This window comes from Kogia breviceps, chromosome 8 (assembly GCF_026419965.1).
Source record: "Kogia breviceps isolate mKogBre1 chromosome 8, mKogBre1 haplotype 1, whole genome shotgun sequence".
Classification (NCBI taxonomy): Eukaryota; Metazoa; Chordata; class Mammalia; order Artiodactyla; family Physeteridae; genus Kogia; species Kogia breviceps.
In genome coordinates this window covers 87,941,140-87,957,337 of record NC_081317.1, presented here as the reverse complement: position 1 = coordinate 87,957,337, position 16,198 = coordinate 87,941,140, and the positions used below count along the sequence as shown (strand labels likewise).

The following is a 16,198-nucleotide window of genomic DNA, read 5'->3' as shown; positions in this document are numbered from 1 at the left end:
TTTCTTTATCGGGCTGTGATATGACCCATGGTGCATATGAATTAGTAATCATGAACAGTTTCCTGAAGAAATTCTACTATTACAGTAATTGTGGCACTGTAGCATCATCATGCAAGCAGGGTCCAGCTTTAGCAAGTTTTCTAGAAACAGATGAATCTGAATCCTTTACAGTTGTGTAGCCCTCCAGTGTCCACAGAGGCCTTTGATGTACTTCATCTCCCTTGTTTGCCGTTCACGATAAACCATGAGGCAGGAAGGGCAAAGGTGAAGGTCCATGCCCACATCATTAAAAGCGACAGTGGCCATCATCAAAAAATCTACAAACAGTAGATGCTGGAGAGGGTGTGGAGAAAAGGGAAGCCTCTTGCACTGTTGGTGGGAATGTAAATTGATACAGCCACTATGGAGAAGAATATGGAGGTTCCCTAAAAAACTAAAAATAGAACTACCATATGACCCAGCAATCCCACTACTGGGCATATACCCTGAGAAAACCATAATTCAAAAAGAGTCATGCACCACAGTGTTCACTGCAGCTCTGTTTACAATAGCCAGGACATGGAAGCAACCTAAAGTGTCCATCGACAGATGAATGGATAAAGAAGATGTGGCACATATATACAATGGAATATTACTCATCCATAAAAAGAAACGAAATTGAGTTATTTGTAGTGAGGTGGATGGACCTAGAGACTATCATACAGAGTGAAGTAAGTCAGAAAGAAAAAACAAATACCGTATGCTAACACATATATATGGAATCTAAAAAAACAGAAAAACAAAGAAAGGTGGTTCTGAAGAACCTAGGGGCAGGACAGGAATAAAGATGCAGACGTAGAGAATGGACTTGAGGACATGGGGAGAGGGAAGGATAAGCTGGGACAGAGAGGGAAGGGTAAGCTGGGACAAAGTGAGAGAGTGGCATGGACATATATACACAATACCAAATGTAAATAGCTAGTGGGAAGCAGCCGCACAGCACAGGGATATCAGCTCGGTGCTTTGTGTCCACCTAGAGGAGAGGGATAAGGAGGGTGGGAGGGAGACGCAAGACAGAGGGGATATGGAGATATATGTATATGTATAGCTGATTCACTTTGTTATACAGCAGAAACTAACACACCATTGTAAAGCAATTATACTCCAATAAAGGTGTTTAAAAAAAAAAAGACAGTGTGTAGACTTCCCTGGTGGTGTAGTGGTTAAGAATCCGCCTGCCAATGCAGGGGACACAGGTTTGATCCCTGATCCGGGAAGATCACACATGCCATGGAGCAACTAAGCCCATGTACAACAGCTACTGAGACTGTGCTCTAGATCCCACGAGCCACAACTACCGAGCCCACGTGCCACAACTACTGAAGCCCGCACGTCTAGAGCCCATGCTCCGCAACAAGAGAAGCCACCACGATGAGAAGCCCACACACTGCAACGAAGACCCAACGCAGCCAAAAATAAATAGATAAATAAATTTTTTTAAAAAAGAAATGATCCATTAAAAAAACAAAAACGATAGTGTGTTCATTACATGAATGTGCCCTTGTTTAGAAAGATGCTGATCCCACTGTCCTATCCACACAAGCACCCTCTGTCAGTGGGTACCACATCAATAAATAAACCTGTACTAAAAGTCTACTCTGCAGAAAGGCATAAGATTGTCATTTGAGGCTTCCTTGGTGGTGCAGTGGTTGAGAGTCCACCTGCCGATGCAGGGCACACGGATTCGTGCCCTGGTCTGGGAAGATCCCACATGCCATGGAGCGGCTGGGCCCGTGAGCCATGGCCGCTGAGCCTGCGCGTCCGGAGCCTGTGCTCCGCAGCGGGAGAGGCCACAACAGTGAGAGGCCCGCGTATGGCAAAAAAAAAAAAAAAAAGATTGTCATTTGACTCTGCCTCAGCCTGAGACAGAGGAGCAAGGGTGGGTAAGTTGCTATAGAGGAGTTTGCAGCGTATGGTTTTAACAGTTTAGTGGGATGACAGTCGCTGTGGATCATCTGTTAAGTAAATAGTATACTAGTTGGAGCTGGTGCCAATGTTGCCAAATTTGGTGATTTGGTCTGGGGCAAAGAGGTCAGGCTAATGGAGACTAAGCAGTGTTGCAGCGGTAGCTGCAGGAAGCAGGAGCTGGTTGTGTAGGAGATTTAGTGTTCTATGCACCTCCTTTTCATCCCACTGGTAACCCTGGGGTTCTGGGGATGGCCAAACGAGCAACATCTGACACTGGACCTGTAAGACTGAATGAAGTTTATTAATTACCTACATTCATAGTCCAGGGAAGGAGGACCCCAAGCACCACGCAGTGCCATTCCGGGTCAGGTTAATGGGAGACTGAGAACATTTGCAGCAAGCATAGAGGTCGGCAGCAGCTGCAGGAAGCCGGAGCTTGGCTTGGTAGGAATAACAACAGTAATAAAAGATTCAAGCCACTTTGTACGTATCTTGATCTACTGCTAAAAAGCTGATGCAAGATGCTTTTTCACTGATTATTGTTAACCTGTCTTTCAGTGCTCTTTAGTTGGAAAAGTCTTCTCATTCCTGTATTATGGAATTTACAAGTTCAGGAAAGATGTTGAAATGGCTCAAATTCATCCCATCTTCCGGGTGAGACTCTTCTTAAATTATCTTAAATATAAGGATCTATTTTGTATTTATTTTGTTCTGTAAAAAAGGACATTTAAGAAAAACATTCACTAATGCATTTTTTTGCCAAATTATTTTCAGAATATTCTTCCTTATAGGTAGCAAAAAATCCCCTCATGCTAACGATTGGGTTTTCTTGGCCTTTTGTTTTTTAAATTGTGGTAAAATATACTCAATATAAACTTTACTTTTTTTTTTTTTTTTTTTTTTTTTTTTCTGTATGCGGGCCTCTCACTGCTGTGGCCTCTCCCGTTGTGGAGCACAGGCTCCGGACGCGCAGGCCCAGCGGCCATGGCTCACGGGCTTAGTTGCTCCGCGGCATGTGGGATCTTCCCGGACCAGGGCACGAACCCGTGACCCCTGCATCAGCAGGCGGATTCTCAACCACTGCGCCACCAGGGAAGCCCTAAACTTTACTATTTTAACCACTTTTAAGTGTACTTGTCACTGACATTAAGGACATTCACAGTGCTGTGCAACCATCACCACCATCCATTTTCAGAACTTTTTCATCATCCCATACAGAAACTTTGTACCCATTAAATAACTCCCCACACCTCTCTTTCCCAACTCCTAGTAAGGCTGGTTCTTGATTCAACTCTTAATAAGGTGGGTTCTTGATTGTGAATTAATCTTGTCTTTGAAACTAGGTTTTTAAGTGTCTTGAGAGCAGGCAGGTAACATAACTCAAATGTCTTTGTAACTTTGACACTGTCCAGCTTAGGGATGAGACTGGGAGGACTCCTCCTTTAACTCTCAGTAAGCTATTTAAAAGAACAGAAGCTATGTCCTTTCCTTGTCACATTAATCACTGTCCTTTTCCTGAACCTCTTGATACTGACCACCTATTGCCTGTGGCATCAAAACCTTCACTGTCCAAGACTTAACAAGACAATGTGTACACTGTCCTCTTGTGTGTTTTCTAGTTATCTTCCCAGTACAGGTGATATAGTTCATGGAGTTCCTCTGACCTAGCCACTGTCTCTGTTTTAGGGCATGCAGTGTACATAAAGACTCAGTTATCTGTGGATAGATGCCAGACCATTATCTGAAAGAAGAAGGCTGAGCCAACAGGATATAGAGAATAGAGCATGAAAGAGTATTTGCTTCCTGTGACTTGGCACCTTTAGGCTCAGACTCTGCACTGTGTCACATGAGTTTCTCCTAGACAAATAAAGGTCTGTGATGCTATGCATGACGGGAAACAGGAGGGCTTTGTGATGCAGTCTGCTGGTCTGTGCTCTGTGAGGCAGAGATGATAGGTCTAGAATTTGGAGGCATTAGGTTCTAAGACCCTGAAAGCCTAGGAAGCCTAGAAAGGGGGATAGCTAGTGAGGTTTAGATTATGTTGAGCCCTACCTCTATTCTGTGGGATGATGGATATCTGCTTTACACTTATGGCTCCATCATCATTATTGCATTAATTATTTGGCAAGTGAGAAAGAATCACCAAGATTTAAGATTGGGACCTAACAGGAGCTGCTGCTGGGTACGGAAACACTGTGACCACGACTGAACCAATTAAGCCTTAAACAAGGTTTTATCCCCTCACTGTTTCTTGTTACCCTTACCCCTTACCCCTGTTTTTTTGTTTTTTTTTTAATGGAGGAAGTTTCCTCACTGGATCCCAGAACAGCTTCATATTTGGGTGATTCTTCTGGTTGGTGGACATTTAGGGCCTTGGATGGCTAAAGTCCTTTGGCTACTGGACCACCCATCCTTTATTCTGTTCTTCCCCTTCTCTTGTCTTATCCTGATCTTTCCACAGAACTTGTTCAGGGAATGGGGGTGGAGGTATGGAGTATGAAGAGCCTAGAAATGAATCAGAAATAAGAGAAAGGAAATGATGGTGTGAAAAAGGTAGAGTAGGAAAAAGAAAGGTAGGAGAATGTGTAAAATTGGAACACAGAAAAAGCATGGGAAATATTTGCAGGTTTTGTCTCAGTTTAGACATGAAAAGAAGAGGGCACCCCAGCTTCATACTCTCTTTTGCCTTTAAGCGTCACCGGAGAGTCAAACAAAGAGCTAAAGATAAAACATCAAGAGGTAAAGTCCCAGTCTCTGCTCTAACTTCTCTCCACTGTGGGTGAGGATCCCATGAGCCCTGTCCCTCAATGACCTCTAGTGCCAGGCACCAGGTGCTGTAACCACTGAAGGCCTAATTCCCCAAGTTGACAAATTCTCCCAGAAGACTTTTTTGGGTGGGAAATCAGAGCCTGGGAATGTTCCAGAATTCTCCACCTTACCCCTGGGAGTGAAGAGGAAGTAGGGGAGTGAGGAAGTAAGGACTCTGTCCTTAACTGTGTCATTTACTAGTTTTAGGACCCAGTGGACGCCACTTCAGCTCTTAGTCTTGTTATCCATAAAATGGGCATGATGCTGCTGTCTCACTCACAGTGTGGTTGTGAAGGTCAAAGGAGATTAGGTCCAGGAGAGCTCATCATACCTGGTTAAGTTGTAGTCAGACCTGCCTCAGAGCACTGGCTGTTGGGGTTTGCAGTCTCCTGTCATTCAAAGGTCTCCAGCTTCCTGTAGGATGTCCCTGAATCCTCTCCCATTCCATGTAACCCTGTCTCCTGGTTTCTCAGCTAGGAGACTTTCCTGGGAAGAAGCTGAGAAGCCGTGGGAGCTGCTGTCTGTCATGAGAAGGTGATCTCTTGCTCTTTGCAGTCTCCCAACGCCCAGCCTGGCCTGTGATCACGTCTCGGGGGCAGGGTTGGGGAGGAGCATAATGGCCGGGAGGTAGCCAGACACAGTGGAGGCTGGACACTGGTTGAAGGCTCCCAGAGGAGAGGGTGGGATCAGACGTCTCAGGAGAGAGGAGTCCTGCAGTTCTGCTCTGGGCTAGGCTCACAAAGGTCCTGGAATCCAGGATTTGACTAGTGCAGGATTTAAAACTACATGGGTTTTCACTCAACCACAAGACAAGTTAGGAGGATAGATAATTAAGTGCATAAATCAATCATCATTTTCGTAGTGTCTATACAGCTAGACCCTTTCAAGGGCAGACCCCTGGACCCTGCTGACATACCTCCTCTGGTCTTGTCTTCAGGGAGGCCAGTTCCTGGGACAGCCCTCAGGCAGGAGCTTGTCATATTATCTCCCTCTTAAGATCTCTAGAGAATAGGGATTGGCTTCCAAGAGATGTTGTGTATGCCCTCTAATCCCCAGAATGCAGAGTTCCCACAAGGACCTCCGTAGCCCCAAACGAGGCTGACTCCAGGTTCTATCTGGTGATGTTCCTGGTGCTGCGCCATCAGCTAACCATTGGCTCCCCCATCTGCCTGGTTGCCTTCTCCTAGTTCAGCTTCTCAGCACAGGTCAGCAGAGAACTCACCCACCTCCCAGCTCTCAAGGCCCTGTGTTCCCTTAAGTTGTCTGAGACTTTGCCAAACAAGCCCCAGGCTCTCAGCCCAGCACACCATAACTTGCCAAATGACATTTCCCTAGGAAGAAAGGTAGATGAGTAAACACCCAGTGGGTGCAGGCCTCAGAGTTTACAGGGCTAAGGGGGCAGTGTCAATCTCCAGGCCACACACTTGAAAAGAGGCAGATGTCATTCCATCAGTAACAAACGGTTGCCATGTTTCCCTTCCCAGCCAGGGCTGGCTTCCTCAGGAGGGGAGCGTGCGGAGGCTCCTGTGTGCAGATCCCTGCTGCCAAACCTGCAACGCTGTGGCTCTGGAGATTCAGCAGTTGCTATCAGGTGAGAACACCCTGACCACCCCTACTTCAGGGACATCGCAGGGCTCCTCTTGCCTAGAGGTTTTGGCCACGTCTAATGTGTCTTTTGAACAGAGTCTGGAGCATGGCCCACACTCCAAAGACCTTTCATTTCCATCTGCAACCCTCACAGTGTCACAGAAATCCTTAACCCAGTCAGCTGCCCAGTCAGCTGGTGCAGTCAGCATCCATGATTTCTGGGCTGAACACCTCATGCTAAGGCAGGGATTTCAAGTGCCAGAGGTGCCCACGGGCCCAGAGACTATGTTTTCTTCAAGGATTGAGGAACCTAGGGTTTCAGTGAAGCTGCAGGAGATGATGCAGAGCAACCTCAACCTTGTCTGTGGGAACCAAGGCCAGCAGCCCTTAAATTCCCAGGTCTCTCTGCTGACTCTGAACTGAGAAATTACTACCCTGACACATCCTGTGGCCTTGCAGATGGTCACTGTCCTCCCTGCCCACCTGCCGTTCCTGAGTCCTGAAGTCCTGAGGCTTCTTGAGCTACATGTAAAACAATGGATGCATTTCCAGAGGTGGGGACTCCCCAGACGTGTGGAAGAGTCTCTGAGGCAGCTTATGCCAAATCCACCATTATTTTACCAACCTGTATATAACCAACCAGTTTCTTTCATTCAGAATGATACTTCTCAGTTCTCTGTTGAGAGATTTGGGACCATTTCATACCAGAACTGGGGTCCATGTATGGCTGGCCAGCCTACCCAGGCCTTCTGGGTTTCTGAATGGTCCACTATGGACCCAGAACAAATACACTGCTACGGGCAAACCCCAAACCATATGACTCTTGCCTTGCTCTCTTAAGCCCTTAAAGAATTAAGTGGCCTTTATCTAATGCCTGGGCAACAGGCTTATGACTCAGTGGGCCATGTGCAGCCGAAATATAGCCAGCTATTCTGTGGTCTTCCTTCTCTGCACAGTGCGTCCCTGGTTGATGCCTTCTTGGGTTCTCAAGGCCTCTCCATGAATGAGAGCATGTCCAGGCCCTGCTTGAAGGATCCTTTTCTCTTCAAGGATCTCTCCTTCCTCCCTCTGCTGCCTAAAACTCCACCCCAGTCAGCTCCACCCTCTTTTCTATCTTCTCAGAATTGGGTTGCTCCATCTGACCACCAACAAGCTCAGATCAGTGTCCCATTCTGACCCTGGATGAGTGTGAAGCCTTGGAGTGGCACCTGCTGTAGAGGCAGCTCCAGCTTCAGTTGGACTGGGCAGATGTTTCCCAGAGAGATCAACACACCCAGAGCCCTGTGCAGTATAAGCCCTGTGACAAAGCCCAGTCTTCTGCAACTGTGAAAACTTCCTAGCCAGGGTATCCCATCTCAGTCCTCACAAGAGAACTACTCTTCCCACAGCAGCATGCCAGGACGCAGCTGGAATTCCACCTCCAGAGACAGTTGGTTCACCACTGCTGGGGCCTGTCACAGAAGATCCAACAGTCCGTTCAATTGCTCCTTACCGAGGTCCAGCCCCCGAAGAACCAGGGGTCCCTGAGATGGAGGCAACGGCGTCGGCGAGAAAATAAATCAATAGGGCAAGGGGGTAGGTGCAGGAGCTTCTGTTAAGCTTCTGACCGCTTTATTTTTGACATATAATTTCTTATATAGGATTTGGGCCCATAATCTCATTTCTACATCTATACACAGAAACATTAGCGAGCATTGTTCCGTCTTAAGATCTTTTCGTGCAAACAGGATGTTTAGGTCTAGAAAGCTAATTATTCTTTTCTACTTCAGCTAGCAACATATATTGGCCTGTGTCCCAGTATTCTCAGTACCTTGTTCAAAACACATTGTGCAAAAATACAATTCTATTTTCTACGTAAGGCAATCAATTTTAACTTTCATAGTTACATATAATTCATTCGTAAAATATTAACAGTAAATTCCTTCTGCTTGTCTCTTTTTCCTCCAATATACCGGAGAGGGGGCATACCACATAATCCACCATTTGGGGGCATCCTGTACATAATACCCCACTATTTGCTTCCCTTCTTTATCCCTTATTCCTTCTTTGGGCCATAGCTCATCTAATGCTTCCTTTAAACTTCTACTCCTTAATTGAAACATTCCTTTGTTGCCTGACCAAGGGACTTTTTTCCAAAGTAAATTATTTACAGTGGGTATAGCTACTGTTGTGGTTACAGGGGTTGTTGTGGTCTCGTACCGAGGGGGATTTGGTTTGTAATACTTCCATCTTCTTGGCCTAAACCCTCCAGAAGCCCCCTCAATTTTTAGCAAGAATTTTCCTAGAATCAGAAGAGATGCTTTCCGCCGCCCACCAGGAGAGGAGCTTTGCTTCCTCATGCCATAACTTCTCGCCGAGCTTTGCTCAGGCAACAGTTGGCAATGCTGGACGGCTTCCGGCAGCTCCTGTCCCCCACTAACCAGCAGACTATGTCCCGGAGCAGCACATCCCTAGACAGTGTGAATGGCCCCTGGCCTACATCTCTAGAGGTCGCTGGGGCTGATGACCCATTCTCACCCACTGTGGACCCCGTGACAGTCCCCATGCCACACTTGTTTGACCAGGCCCAGGCAACATTGCAGAGTCATATTGACTCCAAATGTGGGCAGATTCACCAGGGCAACGTCCCTTCCTGTGTATATAGCTCTTGGGAGTGCATAATTCCTGGGGTCCTGAAAGTGGCTCCCTTCACCTGCATCCCAGAAAGCAAGCCCCTGGAACTACAGGCAGCAAGTGACCCAGACCTACAACAGAAAATTATACCCTGGATGCCAACGGCCCTTGATCAGCAGCAACAAACCTCACCAGATGCTGTCATTGAACATCGTAAGCTGCCCTGAGCCCTGTCCGAGGGAGCCATTGAGAAACTCGAGACGACTTGATGGCACAAGTATCTGGCCTTCTTGTCAGGGCTGCTGGCTCTTCATTATGTGGCTCTCTCTAGGGTCATGGCCCCAGCCGTCACTTCCCAAGCCGTGATCACAGAGATGGTCCCTGGGCCTATCAAATTCCCAACAGAACCTCTGACTCAAATGACCTCATCTGAAGAGCAGGGTCTAAGTCCTGGGTCAGTCAGGCTTTCAAGATGCCAACAAGGCTTGTGCAGACATTGCGGATGAATTCCAGGCTGAAGTGCAGGTGGAAGAAGTAATTGAGATGGTGCCTCTAGAAAGTCAGACAGAGCCTGCGAGGCCCTCCTCACTTGGAGAACACATCTTGGCCAAACTAAATTTCCATCTGAGAAAAAAGATGCTAGAGATACAACTGGGAATTCCCATAAAGGCAAGGAAGTCCAGGAAACAAACTGTAGCAACCTCAGAGAACATATGCACACAGGAGTCTCTTGGGAGTCTAAACAACCAAGGAAACACACTGCTCCAGGAACTCCCCATCCCACGAGATATGCCACGTGCCCCAGATCCAGAATGTGTCTATCTCAAATAACAGCTGGCCACTGAGTTGAAGGCAGTGTATCAGAAACAGAAGCAACCCAGTTCTAGTGTAGTATCCCATGGTTCTGTCCACTGGGCCTCCAATATCTCGCAACCCAGTGGGGACCTGACAGAGGCCCAGGTGCTTTGTGGTCAGCTGGAGGCCAGTGTGAACAGCCGCAGCCTGAAGGAGCCCTGGAGCCCTGAGCCCCAAAGCCCTGACAAGAGCAAGGACTCAGCCCAAGTACCCACAATGGCAGAAAAGAGAGAGGAGCCAGGCAAACCCAAATTGGCTGGGGACCACGGAGAGGGGGATGCCGGGGTTGCAGTCTTCTCCACAAGAGAGAAAAACCACTCTGCTGAAGTCCAGAAGCCAGAAGGGATGCTTCTGAATGGGACACCCTGCAGCCCCTGGTGACGGAGACATCGCTTTCACCCTGATGCTCCCTGTCAACACAGTCCCCAGCATCGCCCTCAGCTTAAACTCCCGGAGCTACCTCCTGGAGTCCCTGGGGGGAAAGACTCAGAGAAGAATGACCTGCAAGACAGTCAAGCCAAGCTCAATGTCATCCTCAAACCAGCAAGGGTTCCTGAGAATGACCAGCCTGTGGTGCCCCAGGTGTCACAGGGCCAGCCTTTCCTGGGCCAAGTCACTCTGAGTAAGCCGTTGCAGGGTCAAACTTTACAAGGTCAGGTTTTTCAGGGGCAGGTGATGCAAGGCCGTACTCACAAGAGGCCCAGCTTTCCAGAATCTGGCTGGAGAAATAAGATGAAATCTTTTCTTTTATTAACCGCAAGACAAAAGGCAAAGGGCATGAGGAATCCATGTCCTCCACATCTGAGAAAGTGGCCAACAGCAGAAAAGAAAATGTGGAAAAGAACCTGGCTTCAGCCAAAAGTCCCAAGGGGCAAACTAAGACGGAGAAGACAAGAGGAGACCCTAAGGCCCAATTTCCGCCCACTGAGAAGCAGGTGGGCTTGACGTTCTTGGATGTGCCCCACTCCCCAGACAGTAAGCTCCGGCACTGCTCCCGCTGCCATCAACTCCACTCTGCCTCAGTCTTGGGCATCCCCTGCCACTGCCCTCAGCACTGTCTTCAAGTGGCTTGTGTCACCCAACCAGGGAACTCACCCTAATTCCCAACTCTCACCTCAGAGGGAAACACTGGTCTGCTCAAGAAGACCCAGCTCAGTCAAGAGACTTTGTAGTCTCTCCAACGTCTGCATCCCTTGAAGAGGACTGCTACTGTCATTTTCATTGATGTGCAGGTGGACAGAGTGCCACCCAAAATACACTGTATATCTCTAAGTAGAGAGGTGTGCGTCTCTGCTCCTTCTCTCCACTGTGGTGTGTTCAGGGAAGGCATAAGGGAGGTAAATGTCCTTCCTGTCTAGGGAAGGGGCTTTAACCCACACTTAAGCTGGGTAGCATTCCACCCCACCCCCACCCCAGATTATGGATAAAGGGACTTGAACAGAGAAGGAAGGCCCTTGTCTAAGGTACATTGAAGGTAAAGGTCATGCTTGAATTTTATCATGGTGTCCTTCGGCCCAGAGGAGCAATGTGGACATGAGGCTGGAACTGTCAAGGAGGAGTGGCCAGGAATCTCACAGGCAAAATTCACTGATGACTTCTATATGTGCCCACACTCTGGAAGGGAGGTTTTTAGGAGAGTGCCAGTGTTCCAGCCTTGAGCAGTTGCTTTGTGTTTATCAACAGCATATCGGTAATATGACAACAGTCAAAAGCAAATGATAGAATCTCCCCTCTCTGCTCCCTGTTGGTTATTGGTTAGATCTTTCTGGAGAACTCACTTGGGAGGCTGCTGTAGCTCTATTGCCTCTATCCCACCTCCACTGTCTATCAGCTGCATGGACTGAATGACACTGGGAATGAAGATCACAGTAGAACATGGAGGGGGGCTGGTCCCCACTCCCAAGGGTAGGCAGGGAGAGAAGCAGGGATGGAGAGCATGTAGATGGAGGTCTGAATACCTGGGGTAGAAGATGACATGTTCCTGAAGAGGGCCTGATAAGAGAAAAGGCTGGTTAGCTATGTACTCTAAAGAACCTTGAGCCAGGAAGCCAACCCAATAACCCAAGTGCTTTTAGGGGATGGAGATGAATAAACTGAGTTTTGGTCCGTTGTCCATAGTGTGATGAAGAGCAGTGAGTTGAGGCTTGTTTTCAAAGGCAGTGCATATTAATTTAAAATTTCTGAATACTCACCCTCAACCCCACAAAACTGTTTTCCAGTGTCAGGGATTGGTATAACTATAAATCTGTGTTTTTGCTCAGCTCAAACATGAAGTCCGTGACTGTGTTCTAATCTTGATATATCTCAACTTTGCCCCCTTTTTTCTGTGTTTACTGCCTCTGCTTGTTAGATTACTCATCCATTCTTGCCTAAATAATACAATAGTGTCTCATATCCCCAGAGCTTAGGATAGTGGTGGCATAATAATACCTTAATAGTACTTGAATTGAAAGTCTGGGCTTGGGAGGCAGTCAAATCATTACATTAGTAAGATGAGTGCTATGGAATAGGGAATGCTGACACATGATTGCTGGGGTACTCAGCTCATGAGGACCTCAGACAGGTCACAATAAAAATAACCTTAATTATGCTGTACACCTGAAACTTATACAGTGCTGTATGTCAATTATATCTCAAAACTGGACAAAAAAGAAGTTAAAAAACAATTTTGAGAAATATCTTACACTCAGTTAAAATATTTACTTACTATATGCAAGGGACCATAGCTAACATGACAAAGACATAGGACTTGCACAATGGAGCTCATGATTGCATGGGAAAGTCTCACATGCCCAAATTGTCTAATCAACACATATACTTGAATGTCCAATATTCACCTCAAACTATAGAACAATGAACTCCTGATTCCCTGCTCCAAGCCATCATCTAATTACACATATGAAACATTCTCCAGTCACAGTATTCACAACATCACTTAATGGCAGCTCCATCTTTCTAGTAGTTCAGGACAAAAACATTGGTGTCATCCTTGACATTGTTTCCCTGACTGTCCATATCCAGTCCATCCTGTTGTCTCTACCTTCTGAAATGAATTCGGAACATGACGACGTCTCTCACACACTCTGCTGCTATGATTACTGCAGTAGCATCATAACTAATCTCCCAGCTTCTGCCTGAGACCATACTTCCAACAGTCTATTCTCAGCACAGAAATTTGATGGTCCTCAGGGAAGGTCCTGGCTGTAAAAGACTAGATAGAAAGATAGATTAAGATTGAATGATGATGATGATGATGATGATGATGAAGATGAAGGAGGAAGAGGAGAAGAAAGAAAGGAAGAAAGAAGGGAAGAAAGGAAAAGAAAAAGGAAGGAAGGAAAGGAAGGAAGGAAGAAAGAGAAAAAGAAAGAGGGAGGGAGGGAAGGAAGGAAGGAAGGGAGAAAGATAGGTAGGTATGTAAAACCGTGAGACTGGATAAGATCACCAAGGCAATGATTGTAAATGAAGGGAAGATCTAAAGGCAGGCCCTGGGACACCCCAACATTAAGAATTTGGAGGAGAAAGTAGGAACCAGTAAGCAGAGACTGAGAAGTAGCAGCCAGTGAGGTAGGAGGAAAACCAGGAGAGTGTGGTATACTGGAAGGCAAGAGAGGAAAGTATTTCAAGGAGAAAGTGATCAACTGCATGAAAAGTTGCCAATCCACCAAGTAAGATGAGGACTGTGTTGATCATTAGATTTAACAACACAGATCATTCATGGCCTTGAGAAGAACAGACTCAGGTGAGAAGTGGAGGTAAAAGCATGACAGGAGTGGATTCAAAAGAGAGGAAGAGCAATTGGTGATAGCAAGTGTAATCAACTGCTTTAGGGAGCTTTGTTCCACAAGGTGCAGAAAAATGAGATAGCATCAAGAGAGCTTTTTAAAGGTAGGAGATATAGCATGTTGGATGTTGATGGAAAAGATCCAGTCAAGAGGAATAAACTGATGGAGAAGAGAAAGGGGGAACTGCTAAAGCAATGTTATGGTGCAGAAGTAACATAATAGGAGTGAGTCACAGGTTGAGGGGTTGGCCTTGGCTAAAAGCACAAACGTTTCACTGGTGGTAAGTAGAGACAAGGTGACAGTAATGTGGAGAGACTCTGTGTATCATGAGAAGAATGGTTTTTCTACAATTAAGAGAGCAGGGCAAATACCTAAGGGAGTGAATGAGGAATTGGGAAGGATTATGGCTGGGGGGAGGGGCTGATACATAGAGCCAAAGCCGGAGACAAAAAGGAATTCTGGAAGTTGCCATGGCAAGGTTTTTTATTAGGGCCTAAGGAGTTGGTAGCAGCATGTGAGCCCAGGTGGGCAGAAAAAAAAGTTGAAGTTGGTGATCACCTGGTAACAGGTATGCCATCCTAGTGTTCAGCCAGGGACCAGGGACTTTTGGGGTTTGGAGGAGAGAACTGGGAAGCAGAAAGACAAAGAGGCTGCCCTGAGTGGATGGGAGGGAACTCTGTTTTGGACACCTCATTTCTCTCAGAAGGTGGCACCTCTGCAGTCCCACTTTCTGACCTACCACAGAGGAGAGAGTAAGGGCAGGAAGTGCTGTGGCTTCCTCATGGTGTGGTATGGGGGACTGTGGGATGCCCCCGCCTCACTGTTTCCTAAGGAAACCCAAGATGGCTCAACATACCATCAAACCAGGAGGTGGGGGCGGGAATCTCTTCCTCTGATAGGACTCAGCACTTAGCACAGTGTATCCACTGCTAGCAGGATGCAGAAAAGCCAGATGGGAAGAAGCATGAATGTGTCCCTCCTCTGAATGGTGATTCTGTGCCTAAGGATTGGGGGCCCAGCCCCTGGGGGTAGAGAGATGAGCTGGAACCAAGACCTTCAGGATTCTCAAGTCTCAGCAAAGTTAAGAGCTGAGAGAAGACAGGGTCAGAGCCTATAATTCATGCAGGATGTTGTAGAGGGATGAAGCCTTGCTCATTCCATCCTATAACCCTAGCACAAGCCCCACCTTCCAGCTCCCCCTAGGCTCAAGAGGTAAAATCAGAATGAAAACTCTCATGGCAGGGCACAAACTCAAGTATTTACTCTTCCAGAATTGGTAGATGCTAGGAGTACATCAGTGCTTGCTTGGGAACTTTGGAGTTTCCTCTGCCCTCTGAGATACCATACTGTCATGGTGAAAGGTTTTGACCTTCTGGAGCCCTTCTCCTGGTCTCTGAGGAAAGCATTTCAGAATTCTATAGAGAGAATTTAAGGCAGCTGCCTTCCTGCAGTGGAGAATGGCTTCTCCACAAAATCACTTCTGTTAAACACTAAGTCCTAGCGAACAGGGAGCGTGGCTGCTTCCTTTTTGTACCTCCTCACTGCAGCCCACACAGAGAGGGCAACAAACATAGGACGGCACAGGAATAAACCCCACGGAGATGCTGCATCCTGTACCATGTGAGAGAACAATAAGGATAATCTTATTTTAATAAGCCAAATCCTCTTAAATTTTATAAATATTTATAACACAAAAGTGTACAGATTTTTACACAAAATATCATGGGTTTGATTCTCATCAACATTTCTAGTCTTAATTTCTAGGATTAAAATCTATTAAAAAGAAAACAATTTAAAATAACAGATTATCCTTGTGATTCTAGCTTAAAGTATATAATTATATAAATGTTTTATTCATGTAAGCTAGGATTTACATCCTCACCACTCTGAGGCCTGGTTTTTCTCCTCCATGCAAATACGGTAAGAAAATGACTGATTAGTATAACACAATCACCAGTAAACAGGTGAATGCCTAATTTCTGGGTGCTGTTTCCTTTTATGTACCAGCTATCTCACTTTCCCTGAAGGTACTATGTACTTTCACACTTATGTGTGTTTCTTCAGGCTTTTCTAGACACCCATTTCTGCTTGGAAAAACTTAACCCATCCTTTAAGGCACAGTGGAAATGTGCCCTTGGCTGACGTTTTCCCCCTCCTCCTCTAGAAGCAGGGTTTTCTATGTCCTCTGTGGTGTTCTGCTTTCCCTGCCCTGAAATAGGTATGTATGACTGCCAATGGTGGGATCATGCATCCATAAAGGCACAGTGTCCGGTCCATAATAATCACTTAATACATGTTACCTTGAGCTAACCTAATGAGTTAAATTGGCATGAGGTTAATATGCTGACCAGCTTGATAAGAGATTACTCGGCCAACTCTTATTTAGGATCCCATAGAATCATAGATATTTGAAAGATAATCTAGCTGTGGTTCATATTTTTGTGTTTTATGGAGAATTTAATTTGAAGAAAGGTTTCTATGGCATAAAACAGCATGAAAGCCACTGATTCTGGACAAACTATTTTCAGATGAGTAAATTGAAGATTTTTTAATATAAAAATCTAGGTAATCTGATTTGAAAAAATTAAAAGACCCAGCAATAA

General features: G+C 46.2%; 1 protein-coding gene across 1 annotated transcript; it reads left to right on the top strand.

Moving 5' to 3' along the window:
• Nucleotides 1-3,985: 3,985 nt before the first annotated feature.
• On the top strand, nt 3,986-12,150 carry LOC131761191 (protein SPATA31F1-like). The gene is given in 8 exon segments (XM_059071649.2): nt 3,986-4,129; nt 4,641-4,686; nt 5,229-5,289; nt 6,240-7,513; nt 7,516-7,838; nt 8,745-9,422; nt 9,424-10,555; nt 10,558-12,150. Coding segments are annotated over 8 exon segments (4,011 nt in total). The 3' UTR covers nt 10,911-12,150.
• Nucleotides 12,151-16,198: the final 4,048 nt, after the last annotated feature.